Source organism: Rutidosis leptorrhynchoides, chromosome 3 (genome assembly GCF_046630445.1).
Source record: "Rutidosis leptorrhynchoides isolate AG116_Rl617_1_P2 chromosome 3, CSIRO_AGI_Rlap_v1, whole genome shotgun sequence".
Classification (NCBI taxonomy): domain Eukaryota; kingdom Viridiplantae; phylum Streptophyta; class Magnoliopsida; order Asterales; family Asteraceae; genus Rutidosis; species Rutidosis leptorrhynchoides.
This window is the reverse complement of record NC_092335.1, coordinates 3,424,764-3,445,412: the sequence shown is the minus strand read 5'-3', so window position 1 is coordinate 3,445,412 and position 20,649 is coordinate 3,424,764. Positions and strand designations below refer to the sequence as shown.

Genomic DNA, 20,649 nt, shown 5'->3' with positions numbered 1-20,649 from the left:
GCAGAACGAACCTGCATCACGGAGTTGGCTGCAAAAATTGAACATGAACAGCAATATAAGCAAACATGACAAGCAGTAGAAACACATTTATATATATAATAGGATGATCATATCACATCCTACCCTGGTTTTTCTCACGAAGTACTGGCACAGAAGTGCTCGGCCATTCTCGACTCACTTTGCATAGTACAAGAATTCCCTCATACCTTTCGTATGATCTGGGCGGAAGGCGGAGCTCTTTCAAGCTATTTACTATCCGCTGCTCTGCGGCAGAAATCTTCACACCCTTTCCTACACCAGCATCAATAGCACCCCATTCCCGGACAACGGAGTACTCCTCCGGAATAACAGTCTCATCAACAAAGAAAAATGGACTTTTCCAGTCCTTCAAATTTGAAACTCTATTTGTACCAACAAAATGAGTATTTCGCTTACTATCAATTGTAAGCCAGCAGTCACTAATTGTGCGAATTCTAAACAAGGAGATAAAAACTTTAATACGAGGCTTTATATTAATAGCATTGCAGTACATTTCAAAAAGGATGATTTTTTGAAGGCCATGGGGATGCATCTGACTAAGACAGGCCTTATAATATCTAAGAAGACGAAGAAGAAAGTTAGTAAGGGGAACACGGAGGTTGCCGTGAGTAATTTGTAAAGCGTATAAAGTAATTTTTTCGTCAGGAGGGTTGTCAGCAGTTTGTTTGTTGGTGGGAAGAACAGGGTTGTATTGATTAAGATGGCGGAAGGCAATCTTTAACCCATCTAAGTATTCACTTGTCAATGATGACGCCATCGTGCTAACTTCTGGAATGTCAGCGGTATTTGACGAAGAAGGCTTTGCGTGTTCTTGGCCAGTACTTGGAGTAGAAGCCATGATAATACAGTAAAAAGATATCAATAAGAAGAAAATAGCAGAAGGATGAAGTATAACTGACCTTGGAAAGATGCTAAACCTTAAAAAGTTGAAAATTAAAGAATGCGATGAAGATTTGGGGAGAAATATGCTTTTCAGATCTTGGCAAAGGTAAAAAAGTGAGGGTAAAAGGGTTATGACGGTTCATATAGGAGTTCATCGATGCAATTTTTATGGCCACGATTAAGACACGTGTACGGGTGAGTTTGAACGTGGGGTACGAAATAACACTTTTTACAGCTGGAGGCGCGTGGAGGATCTCAACCGTGCAAAATTAATCATAACAGCGTCAGTAAAATTCGTCTACATTTAATGCCTGTAATGTTTTCCCCGATGCAAGTGGGCAATGAGCAGGCTAGTTTGGCATGCGTTATCAAAAGTTTAATAACTTAAACATTTTTCAAATGCTTAAGTCATTAAACTGGGGGGACTTAATGGTGTATCCTATCGTATACACGCATAAAAGGCATAATGGTTGCATGAAAGTAGCGTCAGGAAGGCTGGAAACAACAGTTTTGTGGAGTTATCCGTCCAGCGTTCTCCGTTGTACAGGCTGCTCCGTCATGCGTAAGCCCTGAAGGCCGCCTAGCGCGTAAGCCCTGGCCGGAGAACGCCATCTTCAGCGTAAATTTCGGATCACAAGTAACAGAACGTATCATCATCTGACACGTGTCCCCGAGCAATCTGGTGGATCTAACACTATAAATAGACCCCTTGGGTCGTCATTTTACACAGTTCAGACATTCTGGCAACTTTGAAAGCTGAGACTTCACTTCTCTCTCTCTCTCTACTTTCTCTCACTAGAAGTCATCCGGCTAGAACTTTTACACTCTACGGACGACAGATTGATTAAGCCACCCCACAAGTTTCTACACTTGTGAACCGGGTCTGCAGGGATTATTTCCCAAGGGTAAAAATCAATCGGCAACACTCCGCCCACCTAAAGCTAGATTACTTCTAGTATTGTGTTGACACACTAAGCCTTACCTCATAAGGAAATAGGTGTTAACATTTTTGTTTACTTATTTACGACGTGTGGTATTGTAGCATCTGTAGGTCAAAATTTGGAAGAGGATTTGGTATGTATCTTATAATCTGGGATTATCTCAGGCAACCAATTTGCTCAAAAAGTGAAACTTTAGTCTTACTCATGTATATTTAATCTTTATCTTATAATCTGGATCAAATCAGGCAACTATGTTGTTTTTTTTTCAAAAAAAAAAAAATAATAATAATAATGTTTTGGTTAATTTTAACAGAGGCTGCCTTTGAAATACTGCCAAGGCTTAATGAAATAAAGTTTGGTAATGGTGTTGTTGATGAAGTTTGGTTATTAGACTCACCTAGGGAATGTAGATTTTCTTCTGGAAAAGCAATCCAAGATAGTGTTTATGAGCAACTTCGTGTGGTTCATGAGGTTGAAAATACATCTGAAATCTAATTTACTACTTCATCTGGTACTCTGTTTTGATCCAGTATTAATAATACTGTTATAAATCTGTTTCAGATACTAAGCTGGGAATTCTGTTGTTGGCGCCATGAGGAGCTTCTTCCTCGTCGACTGCTTGCTCCTCAGGTATTCTACTTTTCTTGGATATGCGTACGAGATTACATGACTGGAAAAAAGTGATTTAGGTTTAAAAAACGTACATTTGTCAGGATGCCTCGCCTTATGTGAGTATTATTAAACTATGTTTGTGTAGTAGTTGCATAAGTATTCATTTTGATTATCATGCTGGTTAAGTTGCAGTAATTACAACATGGAGTTAATAGCTCGATGAATAATTTTCAAGTGGGCAGCACTCAGCAGCCAAGCACTCTCAAATTACCAGAATACCCTGATGAAACAGACGATGATAAATTCAAATTCCCGACAGGATCCCTCGCCTTCTTTCATTAACAGATCTCCATTTCAAGGTCAGCCCATACCGAATAACAACGGTAAAATTCCAGGTGACCACCAGCGGTTTGCGAGTGGCATATTCCAAGTCCAACAGAACCAGAATCAGAACCAAAAGTACCACCAACAGTTGTCCTCTCAAGTTCGTGGTAATCAGGCAGTACAACACCAGATGATTCAACAAATGATATGATGAAAGGGTATGAATTAATGATTGATAACAATGGATCAGAGGAAAAACCGTCGAGTTCTGGTCAGATGGTTGCGGGCCAACCAGAAGAAGCAACAGTTTTAAAGCAAGTGGTTCGGGTTCATACAGCGACTCTTGTGCAGGTGGTGGTGGTGGTGGTGGTGAGAAAGCACCTGATTTGGTTCATGTGCCGGACATTTTCCAGAGCGACTTCACAGAGATTGGTTTTTTTTTTTTTTTTTTTTTTTTTTTTTTTTTTTTTTTTTTTTAACAATGACGAGCCTGGCTGCAAGACATGAGGTGACTGGTGGAAGTGAACGTAGTTCGAGAATATATAATCGGATTGTTCTCTCCTTTTGTATTGTGTTGCAGGGTTATTCATTATATAGGGGTTTATATCTTGTGTTTTCATGGTAAATGCAAAATGCAATAGCTATATCTATCTATATATAATACGGAGTATAATACATGCATAGAACAATACTTGCAGGCATAGCCCAACGGTTCCTCCTACTTTGAGTCATGGGATAAACAGAGGTTATGAGTTTAATCCTTAGAGATCACGTGATTCTCTTTAAAACAATTGAAATGGTATATATTGACCTAAGGTTTTACCGGATTCGTTTACGGAACACTACCCAAATGATGAATGTCTTTAAAATAAATGATTTACTGATACCAAAAGATCGTCGTTCAAAAAAAAAATATATATATATATATATATGCATAGAACAGGTTATCTTTTGTGAAAAAAGATTAATTTCTTGCTGCCTAATAAATGATGGTTACAACTGTAGAGGTGAAACATCTTCAGTTTGGTCTGCGATTAACATAACGAATCTCTTAAGAAAATACAATAAAGAATGAAATTTGCTCAAGTCCTTGTATTTTCGGATTTTAAAATCAAATGAAAAAGTGAAATCCACATTTTATTACGGAGTACAACTTTTTGGATGTCAAAGATGCTTCATTGCAGAGTAATACGTACGAAAGTTAAAGCACAAAATATAAAGTAGCTCTAGTTAGCTAACTTAAATGCTCCCATAGTTACAGCCATATGATAATGTTTAAAATATACACCAATGACGCAGGAACCAAAACTCTCATCTCAATCATTTGCAAATCCGTGATCGTAGACTTCCAATGCGAACATGCTCGGAACCAAAACAAATGTTACAGTATCCCAAACAAAGGCCGTAAACAAGAAAGAAACATGGAGGGAGAATTTACTCGGATTACAGGTCATTAACCTTTCTACTTGCGCTGTGGTGAATGAATGGAAACGAGATGGGCTGTTCTTCACCTTCGGGTTTAATGGGTGAACAACTAATTGACTCAGCTCGGGTAATACTAATACTTCAGCATAGCATAGCATATATATATATATATATATATATATATATATATATATATATATATATATATATATATATATATATATATATATATATATATATTGGTAGGATCTAACCATTCGGGGGGAAGCAAAAACTTTTTTTTTTTTTCGTTTTTTGAAAAAACTTTGTTCACGAACATTATAAATGAGATGAAAATATGAACATTTAGTAGAGACACTTTGTGATAAATGTTTTTATTTTGGCGGGAAAACGCTCGAAGAAGTAATATATAACAATTATCGTGTTTTTCGAGCGTATTTTGAGGTTTTAGCTATTGGGGTTTAGATATTAGGGTTTATAGGGTTTAGATATTAGGGTTTAGAAATTTAGGGTTTAGGGTTTAGATTTGGGGTTTAGATTTAGGATTTAGATTGAGTTTTTAACACGAACGGTTTAGAGTTTAGGGTTTAGGGTTTGTTGTTTTGGGTTTATGGAATAAACCCAAAACACTAAACCCTAAACCCTAAACCCTAAACTCTAAATCGGGCTAAATTTTACTTCACAAAACATGAAAAAAAAAACGTTCATATTCTTCACGAACAATATTATCTTGAATGTTATTTTTTTCGATCGTTTTCCCGCCTAAATAATAACATTCATCACGAAGTGTCTCTTCTAAATGTTCATATTTTCGTGTGATCTTGATGCCGGAAAAAAAAAATTTCAAAAAAAAAAAAAAAAAAAAAAAATTTTGCTTCCCCCCGCTTCCCCCGATTGGTTACTTCCCCATTGATCCTGCCTGTGAGTTAAAATAATCTTGGATGCTTTCATTCCATTCATTCTGTCGTATATATACAATGAGAATCCCTACCTTTAGCCGACAAACTATCCTGCATAATAGGGATATGATATCATTACTAACTATTACATGTTTGACTTAATATAACTTTCTATACAAGTGATGACTAAATATGTATAAGATTTGTTATAATATATATCGGCTAATACAGCCCCTCAGTTTGAACGGGAGAGCGAGCGGACGTTCAAACTGGTTCTGAATTCTTCAAATAGTACACGAGGTAAACCCTTAGTAAAGATATCAGCGATCTGAAACCGTGTCGGAATGTGAAGAACACGAACTTGGCCACATGCGACCTTTTCACGAACAAAATGTATATCCATTTCTATGTGTTTTGTGCGTTGATGTTGCACGGGATTACCAGAGAGAAAAATGGCGCTAACGTTGTCACAAAAAACAATAGTAGCTTTGGAGATGGGGCAACGAAGTTCCAAGAGAACATTTCGAAGCCAACAGGATTCGGACACAACATTAGCTACACCTCGATATTCAGCCTCGGCGCTTGAGCGAGAAACGGTAGGTTGGCGTTTAGCTGACCACGACACTAAATTACCTCCCAAGAATACGCAGTAGCCGGAGGTGGATCGGCGTGTGTTGGGGCACCCACCCCAATCGGCATCTGTATAAGAAGTTAAGGATGAAATGGAGCTCTTTGTCAACTGTAACCCATGAGATATAGTACCGCGAATATACCGGATAATACGACGCAAGGCTTGCATGTGACACTCTTTCGGATCATGCATGTGTAAACAAATCTGTTGAACTGCATAGGAAATGTCGGGTCTGGTGAAGGTTAAATATTGAAGCGCGCCAGTTAAGCTTCGGAATTCGGTTGGATCTGAGTATGAGGGGCCGTTTGTACTCATTTTACCATTTGTATCGACCGGCGTCTTAATGGATTTGCAACTGGTCATTCCGGCCCTGCTGATAATGTCTTCGGCATATGTTTCTTGGCTTAAAAATAGTCCGTGTTCATTTTTTATGACCGAAATTCCCAAAAAGTAGCTGAGAGGTCCCAAGTCCTTCATGGCAAATTCCTTTGCAAATAAAGACATTAGGGTGGTATGTAGCGAATTTGAAGATGTAACTAGTATAATATCATCGACATAGAGTAATAAATATGCAGTTTCTTTTCCACTAGTATACACAAAAAGAGAATGGTCTGAATGGCTGTGATGGAAACCAATAGATGAGGCAAAGGTGGCGAACCGTTGGTACCATGCACGAGGAGCTTGTTTCAGCCCATATAATGATCGCTTCAATAAACAGACGTGATCTGGTTTTGTAGAGTCTCGAAACCCGTAAGGTTGATACATATATACTGTTTCATTAAGCGAGCCATGTAGGAAGACATTTTTTACATCTAGTTGATTGATATTCCAAGATTTTGAGAGGGCAATAGACAACACAAGTCGAATGGTAGCCGGTTTGACAACCGGACTGAATGTCTCATTACAATCGATGCCAACAGTCTGTGATCTCCCATCGCCTACTAGACGGGCTTTGTATCGTTCAAGGGAACCATCAGATTTCAATTTATGCCGAAAGATCCACATACTACGAATAACATGCATGTCAGGTGTCTGCGGAACAAGCACCCAAGTATTATTATCCATTAAGGCTTTGTACTCATCGGCCATGGCCATGTACCAATTTGGGTCGGAGAGAGCGTCTTTCGGTGTGCGAGGAATAGGAGAGATAGAGGTGAGTGAAGAGAGATTAAAGGGAACCTTTGGTTTGTAGATACCTTGCATGCTACGAGTGATAATAGTACGGGTAGGGGGTGGCGTATTTTGGTCAGTGGGTGAGTTATTATTTCCAGATGGAACGGTCGAGGCATGATCAGAATGAGTCAAAGTAGGAGTAGATGAGTTTGGATGTGGAGAGTTGATAGGTGATTGGGTGGCAGATGATTGGGCCGTAGGTGAGATGGGTGGTGGAATAGGCTCGGTAGATGGCCCAGTAGGAGAAGTAGGTTGTGGAGTGAACTCAGTAGGAAAGACAGTAGTAGTGTGAGTTGGGCTGGAGTCAGTAGAATGGGCCGTAGGAGATGGTGAATCAACCGAATGTTTGGAGAAAAGGTGTGGTGTATAAAAAGATGGATGAACTGCATCAGTTAGACTTTGATAGTTGGGAGGACTTGATGGTTTGATTGTTGTGAAAGGAAATTGAGTTTCATCGAATATGACATTTCGAGAAACAATGAATTTTCGAGATGTTAGATCATAACACTTATAGCCACGATGGTTAGATGGATATCCTAGAAAGACACATGGAATGGAACGTGGTTGGAGTTTATTGAGAGTGTGCGAAGGTAGAAGTGGGTAACATAAGCACCCAAAAGTGCGTAAGTGAGAGTAGGATGGAATACGTTTGTAGAGACATTCGGTAGGAGAGCGAAGACTGAGTGTTTTTGTAGGTAATATGTTTAAGAGGTATGTGGCCATTTGGAGTGCATGAGGCCACAGATTTAACGGAATAGAGCCGTGGGATAGAATGGTTCGCATAATGTTGTTTATAGCGCGTATTTTTCTTTCGGATTTCCCATTTTGTGGGGACGAGTAGGGACAGGAAAAACGAAATTGCATTCCATTTTGTTCACAAAATTGATGAAAGTGTTTGTTATTATATTCAGTTCCATTATCACATTGAAAGCTTTTAATAGGTTTACCAAATTGTGTTTGAATGTATTTTGAGAATGCAAGAAATGTGGGAAAAACATCAGATTTATGTATAAGAGGATATGTCCACAAAAAATTAGAATGATTGTCTAAGAAAAGTATGTAATAACGGTGTCCAGCAGTACTAGGAACCGGTGATGTCCATAAGTCACTGTGTATAATATCAAAAGGAGATAAAGTACTAGAAGATGAAGAAATAAATGGTAACTTTATTTGTTTTCCAAAAACGCAAGATTGACAAACAGAATTCGAAGACAGTTTATTACAAGAAATAAACTTTTTATTACTAAGAGAACGTAAGACTTCATCGCCTGGGTGTCCAAGACGGTGATGCCATATGTCTTGAGAAAAAGCAGCAAATGTAGAAGGTTTAGATAGGTGATGCAGCACGGAGTTGGTAATAGGATAAAGATCGCCTGTACTGTTACATCTCAGAACCGGCGTGCCCTGCGGGAAATCCTTCACAGTAAAACCAAAAGGATCAAATTCCAAAGAAACGTTGTTATCAGTTGATAAACGACGAACAGATACAAGATTTTTAATTAGATTGGGTGAGTGTAGGATATTTTGTAAGTAAAGTGGACGAGATAAGTTGGAAAGGGTAGAATGACCGAACCCATGAATTGGCATACCATGACCATTACCGACAACAATATTGTGACGTTGCCTTAAGGGATAATAAGACTCGAGATTACCTGAAGATGCGGTCATGTGAGAAGTAGCCCCGGTGTCCATGTACCATGTATCGTCAGGGGGATTAAGCGTCATTGTGTGCAAAGCTTGATCCAAATCTGTTGGGTAATAACCAGAAGCTGATCCAGTAGCCGAATGGGCCTGTGATGGCCTCGGACCCAAAATCCCAGCCTGTGTGGATTGAATGTGGGAGTTGTTGTTGGGCCTGACCCAAGTACTAGTGGGATACGGGCATGGTGGAGCAGTCCATGAAGGATTAGTAGTCCAATGAGGAGATGCGAACATCCAGGGAGGATATCCAGACCATTGAGGAGATGGATTTGGGGAAAATGGACGACCTCGTCCTCGATTGCTCCTGCCTCGATGCCTATTAGACCCACGACCACCACGACCACGGTTGCTATTGTATTGGAAGTTGTAATTGATCTGCCGATCAGTGGGTTGTGTGGGTTCAGGAGTATTTGAAGGCTTGGGATTGGGATTTGTAGCAGCGATGAGAACAGTGTCGGTGATGGATGAATTGTTGATAGCTTGTTTCTTCTTGCGTGTTTCTTCCAGGATAAGCTTCGAGCGAGCATCATAGAATGAAGGAAGCTTATCCATTTGAGTGAAGTACGTACCCACCGTATCAAAATTATCGTTCAATCCGGCAATCAATTGGAGAACCATTCGATCGTCGGTGACTTTATCACCAACGTTTCGAAGTTGATCAGCCAATACCTTTATTTCCTGGCAGTAAGCAGCACAATTAGGAAAATCATCAAGACGGATGGTGTTAAATTGCCGTTGAAGATAAAGTGCAGGAGAGTTTTTGTTGTCTTGGAAGAGGTTTTGCAATCGAGTCCAAGCATTTTCTGCAGTGGATTCATCTTCAATAATTTGATTCATCAAATCATTGGAAATCGTGGCGTAGATCCATTGAAGGACGAGTGCATCTAATCGATACCACAACGCAGTTTTGGTGGTGGTGTCAGCAGAAGAATCAGTGGTGGAAGAAGATACATCAGCAGCAGGTGCAACGATGTGATCAATAACATCATAGGCCCTGCAGTGCAACTTGAATAGATGAGCCCAAGAATTGTATTGTGATTTGTCGATTTCAAGAGTAATAGGGATAAGGTTTTTGATATTTGATATTGAAAGTGCAGGATGAAATTTTTCATTCATGATTGTTGTTTTGTTTGTGCAGAAAAGCAAAGGAGAAGAAGAAGAAAGTCGACAGAGAGAATGGAGATGTGATGGCCTGATACCATGTGAGTTAAAATAATCTTGGATGCTTTCATTCCATTCATTCTGTCGTATATATACAATGAGAATCCCTACCTTTAGCCGACAAACTATCCTGCATAATAGGGATATGATATCATTACTAACTATTACATGTTTGACTTAATATAACTTTCTATACAAGTGATGACTAAATATGTATAAGATTTGTTATAATATATATCGGCTAATACTGCCCCTATATATATATATATATATATATATATATATATATATATATATATATATATATATATATATATATATATATATATATATATATATATATATATATATATATATATATATATCCATGTGGGATAAGTTACATCCACATCAACAAATGCAGGTGACAGAGTTCTCCCAAGTTGAATCAAGTGCATCTTCATCAAGGTGAGTGTCAATATACTATGTGCATATGTATATATAGGATGGGTGCGGGTTGGGTGAAGTGATCCTCGGCTATAGAGCTCACTTCACATGTAGGTGGATTTGATGGACTTGTGTAATAGGTCCAATTGGCACGGTTGTGCGTTTTGGTTGACCACCTTTGGCGAAGTGCACATTTTGTGTGTACGTTATCACATGGGCTTGTGATGTGGATGTGTATAATCCCGATGGCGTGGGATTGGTATGAGTTGCGGTTGAGTAACCCCGATGATGTGGATTTTTATAATCCCGATGGCGTGGGATTGGTATGAATTGCTGTTGAGTAACCCCGATGATGTGGATTTTTATAATCCCGATGGCGTGAGTTTTGATTTGGAATGTGAGTCACGTGTGGTGCGGATTCACGATGACGCGTGTAGATTCGGTCATCTTATTGAGGTAGTGTTCACGTGTGGTGCGGATTCACTAAGGCTCGTGTAGTTTCGGCCAACCTCGATGTTGTGATGGTAATGAAGATAGTAGTCGCGTGTGGTGCGGATTTACTAAGGCTCATGTAGTTTCGGCCAATCTTCATTTGGTATTGGGTTAAGGGGTTAACCTTGGGCGGTTACGCTTTGTTTTATATATATATATATATATATATATATATATATATATATATATATATATATATATATATATATATATATATATATATATATATATATTGATGTATTGTTGTGATGTAGCTAACCCTTCGGGTGTAGCTTATTGGCGTTGTACATATCGTTGTTGGTGTACATACATTGTTGATATTATTTAGCTTGTTGTATAGCGATCGTACGATATGCTTAGATTAGCTTGCTTTTATGCTTGAATGCTCCGGTATGTGATATTTGATTATTATTGTGTGGCGTGTCCATTTTATGCATATATATGTATGTAGTATATTCTCACTCACTAAGCGTTAGCTTACCCTCTCGTTGTTTACATTTTTATAGGTTCGCATGGTGGCGGCGGCTTGGGTAAGCATGGGGACTAGTGTTGCGGGTTGCTTTAGAAGATTGTGCTTTAGACTTTTGATTAGGATTGGGTAGCGTTCCCAATCACCATGCTCGATTTTGTTGAAAAGTAAAATAGTCGGGTCATGGATTACCTTTTGGTTATGTCAAACGGGTCGTGAGTTGTATGCCCGTTTTGTATTTCAACTTATGTCGTGTATGTTTTAAAGTTGATTAAACTTACTATCGTAATGAAGATGTTTTTGAAACATAGTTGGGACCTAAATGTTAATAATATTAAAGTATTATAAAGAAGAAGAAAAAATGGGCCGGATTACGAAGGGCCGGGTCGTTTCACATTTTCATCCCCATCTGAATTTTCATCTGAATCTTCAACCAATTAACATAAAACCATATGGTCGACATCTTCATATGTAAAATCGTAATTGTAAATATGGTCAATAAATACATTACTAAATCACACACTCTCCAAATTCAACGTTTCTAAATCTCTTTATAACCCCTCATATTTCAATCAATTAGATCCTTAATTCTTAGTTTCCCTCATTTTCTCATATCTAAATCTAAATCACGGGTAAAGTGGAGCTTTAAGCGAATCGATCATAAAAAATCATCCTTTCGTACACTTATATAGCAATATCAATGTGGTAATACACCCATATCGATCTGGTAAACTTATATAGCAATAATTTACTATATATTCGTTTTTAATTTCTTGAATTGAAAAAAAATTTAAATTTGGTAATACACTAATACATATTGTTGATGTTTAATTATCATGCTATTTTTGAAATCTGATTTTGTTTGATTATGTAATAATTTTTTTTGGATTGTTACTTTGAAGCTGGTGATACATGTCGTTAATTTGGTTTGTGTTACAAAATCTTGTTTATTTAATTGAAAAGGTTCAAGTTATTTTATTGTGACAGCTTACAATTTTGTTTCTTTTAGTTGCAATTTTAAATTTCTTGACAAAGAACCAACAAATTTCATGAAACCTCGCTGGGAAGCGAGTACATAAAACTCCGATGGATTTTATGTTAGAGACTCAACTCTGATGATTGAGCGAGTTGAAAATACAGTTAAAAGCTTTAAAATTTATTGGTAGGTTGGTTTACATAATGATTTTGTGTATTCTCTTTATAAATTTGAGTTTTTTTATGTGTTTGATTTTGATTGATTAGTTAACTTAGGGTTTATGATCTTTTAAGAAAAAATGTATGTTAGGTATGAATTTCAAAAAAAAAGAAAAATAAGTATTTGGATTTGGAGGTTTTGGATTGGATTTTGAGTTTTTTTGTGTTTGAATTTTTTTTATTTATAATGTGTTAGTGACGAAGATGAAGATGAAGTTGAGGGGCCAAAAGACGAATTTACCCTCACATGTAATGACTTAACAAACTTATTTAATGAAAGTTAGACGGGGATGTTGATTGCAAATTTTTGGTAAGTAAAGGATTTCAAAGGTAAAAAAAAATTCGAAGGACGCTGTTAGTAATATAAGGTATAATACAAGGAACAATCAAAAAAAAAAAATCTAATTAATAAACCATGTTCAATCCTCACTCCAAACAGGGAGTTTCCAACCTTTGATGGTACTGCGAATATCAATGCGATTTGAGAAGGTCTCCGGGGGTTTTCTCAACCTTCAATGGTGCTGCCAACATCGTCGCGAAATGAGTTTTCTTTTAACGCGTGTGTGGGTGACAAATGAGAGTATTCAATGTAGATATCCCGTTAAAAAAAATAAACCATGTCATTTAGAGTGTTTGATTAAATTGAATAAATTAAATTAAATATGTTGTGTTTTTTAGTTTTGAAGACTTGTGTTGGGTTTTTAGTCAGTCCGTGTGGACCGACAACTTGATTCATGATCTGTCACAAAAGTCGTACTCAATTTTTTTTTTTTTTTTTTTTTTTTTTTTTTTTTTAAAGACCCCAAATATTGGCCCTAAATTTTGAACTAGCGCCCAAATACTTCACTGCTCAGTGCCCACAAGTCCGCGTTTTTAAACCCATTACTCATTCTTCATTCTCCCATTTTTTATTTTTTGCTCACAACAAAATCACTCTCCCAAATACAAATATAGATAGTAGAAGCGTTGATTATGTTTAATGGGTAAAACGACTAAGTGGTTTCGGTCTCTTTTCGGTGGCAAAAAATCTTCTAAAAGACCACCACCGGAAAATCAATCGTACGGAAAACAATCTGATGACAACAAACACGCTATAGCAGTGGCGGCAGCCACGGCTGCTGTAGCCGAGGCGGCTCTTGCGGCGGCGCATGCAGCGGCGCATGCAGCGGCGGAGGTTGTAAGATTGACAAGCGGCGGTGGTTACGGTAGCAGAGCGTATTACGACGGTGAACGGTTGCGGGGAGTGGCGGCCGTTAAGATACAATCGACATTTCGGGCTTACCTGGTACGTCCTGTAATTTTAGATTCCCCTTTGTATGTTTCAAATTAAATTAAAATTTGAATTTGATGGTATATATCAAATATCAATATCAGTTTTTGTAAATACAATTATTATTTTTTATTTTGTATATTACTAATAAATTTTATAAATTGGATGGTTAATAAAAGCTGGCTTTTCAAAATAAAAAGAAGCAGAAAAAAAACTTCTAAATTGGATCATTTTTGAATTAATTTTGACATGTATACAAATATAAATTATTTTTTACAAGTTGGATGATTTTTTTCAAATAAAATAAAGTTAATAATTAACACTGCTAAATTAATACTCCGTGGTAGTAAGAAGCAAGGTTGCAAAATTTGCTATTTCGGGTTTAATCGGTCGGGACCGTAAGAAGTAATTGACAATTAGGAGAATAATCGAGGATTAATAGTATCGTACTTTATTATTAAAATTCAAAAATTATATGTGTAAATATAGAATAAAACCTTAAACATAAATGTTTTTTTAAATAATTGTCTAAAATTGTTCATTATATTCAAAAACTCTATAGTATTAATTTAAATTATGTTAAAATGTTGACTAATTTTAACTTTGATCGATGTTTAGACCACTCCCTATGGTTTCATTATCCGTCATTATCCGCTTATTACCCGTAGTTACCCGTAATGAACCATAGGCACGGCTTAATTACTCGCGTTAGTTACCCGCACTCACCATGGATTTAATGGAAGTGTTTAGGTTAGTTATAGGAATTGTGGGTCCCACTGATTTTTTTTTATTGTTGAACTTAATGCTTTATTGCTTGTACGTTGTATATTAAGAGGAGTATTGTTTTAGCCATGATAGGGAGTGTTTAGTTATGAGTTAGTTATAGGATATTGGTGTTGATGTGGCGCTGATGTGGAAGATTAAGAGGATGAATAGTTTAGTTACAATAGGGAGTGACCTTATAGTCAAATTAGATTTTGACCCATTAATTCACATTAAACGATTAATTAAATGAATTTATAAAAATCAAAACAAATTGCTCTTAAAAATGTGTTATCAAATTAATCCGAAGCAATCGGGTTTTTCACAAGTACTCTCTAAGATCTGGTGGTGGGGGATGGAATAGTACTTTAACCGATTTGGGTGTGTTCCAAGTTAAATTAATTTTGAATTCTAAAAATTACTCTGTACGAACTATAAAGAATCTTAATTGGTTTCACACATTGGGTCCCACCAACTTCATTTATTGGTGGTAGAGCACCCCTGACTTTTAAAATTTCTATTTTGGACCCATCCTTATCATTTCTCAATATCAACTTCATTTCTCTTTAAGCAACTAGGCACGTATTGGTCTTTTAAGTTTTTGTTTAATATTTGGCTCCCTTTTCAATTATAAACGATATTGACACCCATTAATTTACTTAAAAAGTTCTATTAATGACAAAACAGAACAAAGCAAGCTGTAACTCATTATCATCTGTTTTAGCAAATGACAACTACAATATTTGGAAAAAATATTTTTTGCATATTGATGAAATGTAAATGTACTAGTATAAAGTTTATAGTATACAATAGAGTATTTAAAGTTACATTTTATGTAGAGATGTAGATGTATATGAATTGAGCTTTTCCCAAGCTAGTCAAAGAGCTCGATTTGAGCCGAGCTCAAAATAGTCGAGCCCAAACTTGAGTTTACGTTAAAGATCGTTTAGCAAATGAGCCAGAACTTCTTATACCGAGCTCAAACAAGCTTGCAAGCCTAAACAATCATTTCATTTATATACATATAATTAATAATTAATATTAATATTCTTTATGATAATATAATATAGAGTATATAATAATAACTACGGAGTATTATACATATGGAGAGTACAAAGGAGCCTAGCCAAGCCCGAGTTTAATATATTACGCTCAAAATGAGTTGAGTTCGAGCTCTTTAATTTTTAATTTTCCATTTTTTATTGTTGTATGTATTTGGTAGCATGAACTTGTTGCGATGGCCCCCTGATACACACTTAACATGCAAGTCAAGTAGCAAAAAAATACATATGATAGCAATAAATAGTTTAAATACACACAAGTTGTATCTATTGTAATTGTTTATCTTAATAATAATAATAATTATTATTATTATTATATTGTTTACTTTTCAACAAAAAAAAAAAAACTAACAAAAAATACATACAATGTTACGACAAATATGTTACTACAAGCTAAACTATGGATGTTAATGTATAAATTTTACACTTAACCCATACAAATGTTATCTATCGTATGAGAATTATCACGTGATAATCCGGCAAGATATAGTATACACCAAATAGTGAAATATTCAAATGAATCCAACTTTTAAGTTGAGATTCAAAGGACCAATCAAAGTGCCACATGCGGCGCGACAATCACATGTGATTGGATTTGATATGCATTAAATCACATGTGATTGTAAAATCCAATCACATGTAATTAAAAAAAATCGAAAAAAATTTCTTTCGAGAAAAAAAAAGTTTGAAAATTGTCTTTTTCAATTAAATGTGATTGGATTTGACATGCAGAATCACATGTGATTGGGTTTTACAATCACGTGTGATTGAATTTGACATGTTAAATTTAAAAATATATATATATATATTTTTTTCAAAAAAAAAAATCGAACAAAAAAATTAATAAAAAAAAATTGACAATTTTTTTCAATCACATGTGATTGTTGCGCCACATGTCGCGCTTTGATTGGCCCATTGAATTTCAAGCAAATTGTTGAATTCAAGGGATTACAATTCTACACCAAATATTCCATCTATGGATAGTCTAGAAAGAAAAACCTTATTGTCCCTAAATGTAGATCGGAGAACTTGTACATTTAATATGTTGAAATACACTTTATTGGGAACAAGGGGTTGTTTAACCAATAAAGTGGGGTAGTATAATATGATAGTATAAAATACTTATAAACTCCATGTACCAAACTATTGTCCCTAAATGTTATTGTTATTAATAATTGCTTTAGCTTTAATTCTACTGCTGCTTTAATCTTATTATTATTAAACTTATGACACTAATTTGTACAGCAAGTACCTTTATGCTGGGGCCTGGATGATACAGCCAAGCCTAGGGTCCATTGTTAAAACCATATAATTAGATTCTGTAATAGTTGGTAAAACTGAGGAGTTTTTTATCTAGTAGCACGAGATTAAGTCGCTAAAAAATTTTATGCGAGTTTAAAATTTTTACCTGAGACATGTATTTACGATCTGCTACATATATGTATTTACTGTTCTAAAAGAAATTACATCAGGTAATTAAAATTGGTTGTTGAATGTGTAGGCTAGGAGAGCACTGAAAGCACTAAAAGGATTGGTGAAGCTTCAGGCACTTGTGCGAGGCCACATTGTGCGTAAACAGAGCGCAGACATGCTTCGACGAATGCAAGCCATGGCTCGTCTCCAGGCTCGAGCCCTTGCCAATCGAGCCTACACCTCCTCATCACCTCATTCAAGCATCAAATCCTCGCGATCCCACCACCATCTGGTAAAAAGTTGTTTCTTTTTTATTTTATTTTTATGTTATATATATGTAATCATTACTGAAGTAAATACTGATTTCTTGACAACAAAGCGGTCTAGCTCAATGTCCTATTTGAAGGGTTCTTTTGTTGAAGAACGAAAACATAGAAACGGGCCAAACTGGTTAGACAGTTGGATGGAGGATACATCCTGGACAAGCAAATGTGATGATAAAAGTGACAAGATTCTTGAAGTTGATACTTGGAAGCCAAAACAGAGCACTACTTCAACAAAGTCTCAGAAATCGAATATGACCACACGTTTCACTACTGACCTTTCGTCATTGGATTCAGATTGGGGAACAGAAAAGGTGGCACAGAGTCCTGGAACAAACCATCAGTTGAATTCTGCATCGTCTAGGCCCAGAAGTGGTCACAAAAGAAGCCCGTTTGGTGTAGCTAATAAAGGTGAAGAATACCCACAGGGGATATTTGGATACTACCCAAGTCACCCAAACTATATGGCCAGCACACAATCATCTCAAGCAAGGGTGAGGTCACTCAGTGCACCAAGGCAGAGACGTTATTTGGTTCATTCAGATACCTGGTCTGAGAGATGTTTCAGTAAGTAAGGTGGTGTTCACTTATTAACCATAATGGCGTCGCGTTGGTTGGTTTTGCTGTTATGTCTTGATGTTCTTAATGCTGTAAATGTTTACATTTTGGTAAGAAAATAAATGAGATAATTTTGGTGAATCTAATACCTAGTTTCATGAATTAAAACATATGATGAAACATGCCTGTATAGAGGGCTTTCGGTTCTAGCAGAGTTCACAAAATGAATTTGTATGTACAACTTTTTTCTTGCATTCACTAATCTGTAAGATAATCAAGGTGAAGTAATTTGTGTTAAAAGGTAAATCATATGCTGTAATCAAGCCAATCTGTAAGATAATCAAGGAAGACTAACTCACACAAATCTTCACACTCTGGGTATATTGTCTTTAGTGTGGCCTTTTACATTAAGGGTAAAATTTTGGGGACACAGTTGCAAATTTATTATTAATCCAAACAATGTGAAAACTAAGAATCTTGAATTATCGATGGAATTTCTTCAGTTTTAATCATTTCATATTACAGTATATTATTACTTGCAATTCATGGGAGTACATTGAGTATTAATCTACTTTGATGGAATTTAATTTATTCAAGTTCCAAATTCCAGTTTAAAATGTTTCTGGCTTAATGTTACATGGTTTGGTTTTTGAGTATTAACAACAGAAATTTTTTTGGAACTGGAAAATTACAAAAAATGGAAACAATACCACTGCATTACTTATTAAACTTGTATGTAGAACACAACAAATATATTTACATTACAAACATGAAAAGTGCATTACGAGAAGTATAAACTATCTGTCTTATTGTCTTTATTTAAGTGTATAAATATATATGCAGAGTATAATAATAATAATAATATGAGTTAACGTCTACGGGCTGCATTTTCTCTTTGAGCATTGAAGTGCACAGCAGCAACCGGTAAGCCCAAGTCGTTTTGCTGAGAGAAGACGCGAGTATTGAAACAATCTCTAGATACCGGTGGCCTCACTGATTGCCTTGCTCGTTGTTTGAATAATAAGAATACATATCGATGAATTCCTATCACCGGATTTGGTTTTTCATAGCTCACAATCTCCCTTCCTGTAATTATGTGTCAATATATAGTTTAAAATTTAAATAATTTAGCATATATAAAACCAGATTTATTCATAACAACTAGTAGAGTTGTATTTAAGGATGATTTTTATGCATCATTCATTGTTGTTTGTATTTTAAACATAAAGTAAACATATTTATACATAAACAGTCATCCATAAAGGCAACCCTCGAATAAAGACATATATTTAATTAGTACTAGCGAATATCTAAAGTACGCGAATATATTAATACGAGTATATAGTTATGCAGGACGTACCAAAAGTAGCATCAGTTGTACCAGGAATGTCAGTAACGATCCTGAAACAAAAGAGTTTGATTAACTCACATTATGCCAAATGCTGTTCAGTTGATTTTGATTATACAATTATGTAATAGCAAGGAAAAAAAAAAAAAAAAAATTTAAATTGAAGAAGCGGAAGCAGAGCTTCAATTCATGATGCTAACCAATGGAGATGTTCTCTTAAGTAAGGATCACTTGGACTTGGAGCATCCGGATCAGTCAAGATCTTCAAGTAAAAAAAGAAAAAGAAATATTATGTCAAAGAATGCTTATATATAGATATTTTTATGAATTGTAAAGAGATTGAGCGTTACAAGAGTGTAAGAAGATCTCATGTCTACACCACCAATTTGAACATGTGGTTTACACGTAATGATGTTAGGCTTCAGCTCGTGACCATTAAAGACCGTGTGATGAGAATTGTAGGTTACATCCATTGTCAAACTTGGTGTGAATTGGTCGACAACATCGCCTATCACCCTTCCTACTACAAGTGACATTTTAATACCACCAAAAGTTACTGTGACTTAGATATTTAACTGTAAATATCAATTGTTATCTAGATGGTATGCTATATATTGAAACAATGTCTAAGGTCCCTTTTATAGACACAAAAACTGTGGGAGGACAGGTGCATGAAAATGGGAAGTGTTTGGGTGGGTTAATCATAAGAGCTAAAAAGATTCACTACCATATTCAAGTTGTATTCTACTCGTATTAATCATCATTACCTTATAATATTACCAAATCAGGAAATTTTCATGTCTAAGGCTTATTGGATGCAAAGGAACACCTTGCAATTGCAAATCAAGAATAAAGGTACTACTGCCTTTCCCCATTCCATTTTCCCACCTGTGACATATATATACTCTTTTATGTTCTTGGTGAATTACACCTTTTCATTATTTAGTCTGAAAAGCGTTAAACTTTCAATCAACAAGTCTTATGGATCCCAGAGCTAGAATTAATGATCAGGAAATTAAAATATGTTGATAGGTTCTGTTATAATTATATCATCTACCTGAATCATCTTTAGAATTCTAGCTTTCATCTGATTCTAGTTTGATAGGAATCACACTTTTTACATGTCTGTTGTGTTACATATACGCGTATAAATGGATACATCAGTTGAGAATGATATAATAATAATGTGGTGTAAAGGAATATAAGTATAACATATGATTGATATAGATAGACGTGGAAAGGGGATGCTAGCTTTCTATACAAGGCATATGCAACAATGTCTCTAAATGGGATTCTTAAAGCCAGGTGTCGAAAATGTACTTATTCTGGTATGTTAATAAATGGAATGTTAACTTGCATCCAGTACAGAAGACAACATAATGGGATGGAAGTTGGTCCATCGTCGATTTTGTCTTATTCCTTTTCGCTTTAACTTTCTCCTCCGTATTATTATTTCATTTATACACGTGAACCACCAAACACAAAAGTGTCACAAGTGTCGAGTTCCGGATGAATAAGCTTCGAAGTGATGTAACCAATAAAGCG

General features: G+C 36.0%; 2 protein-coding genes and 1 long non-coding RNA gene across 5 annotated transcripts; 2 read left to right on the top strand and 1 right to left on the bottom strand.

The window, feature by feature from the left end:
- The first annotated feature begins 1,927 nt into the window (after nucleotides 1-1,927).
- Nucleotides 1,928-3,267, top strand: LOC139895662 (uncharacterized). Of its 3 annotated transcripts, XR_011775973.1 has the most exons (4): nucleotides 1,928-1,995; nucleotides 2,176-2,333; nucleotides 2,424-2,492; nucleotides 2,667-3,267. It is a non-coding gene; the product is annotated as an uncharacterized lncRNA (long non-coding RNA). The 3 variants fall into 3 exon arrangements; XR_011775972.1 differs by having other exon boundaries at nucleotides 1,934-2,333; XR_011775974.1 differs by having other exon boundaries at nucleotides 1,934-2,333; nucleotides 2,661-3,267.
- Nucleotides 3,268-13,225: 9,958 nt separating this feature from the next.
- Nucleotides 13,226-18,033, top strand: LOC139895661 (protein IQ-DOMAIN 24-like). The gene is made up of 3 exons (XM_071878191.1): nucleotides 13,226-13,654; nucleotides 16,964-17,167; nucleotides 17,255-18,033. The coding sequence occupies exons 1-3, from the start codon at nucleotides 13,349-13,351 to the stop codon at nucleotides 17,771-17,773; spliced, it is 1,029 nt and encodes a 342-aa protein (XP_071734292.1). The 5' UTR covers nucleotides 13,226-13,348; the 3' UTR covers nucleotides 17,774-18,033.
- Nucleotides 18,034-18,624: 591 nt separating this feature from the next.
- On the bottom strand, nucleotides 18,625-19,640 carry LOC139895660 (CEN-like protein 1). The gene is made up of 4 exons (XM_071878190.1): nucleotides 19,455-19,640; nucleotides 19,305-19,366; nucleotides 19,117-19,157; nucleotides 18,625-18,842 (listed from the first exon to the last, which is right to left on the bottom strand). The coding sequence occupies exons 1-4, from the start codon at nucleotides 19,638-19,640 to the stop codon at nucleotides 18,625-18,627; spliced, it is 507 nt and encodes a 168-aa protein (XP_071734291.1).
- Nucleotides 19,641-20,649: the final 1,009 nt, after the last annotated feature.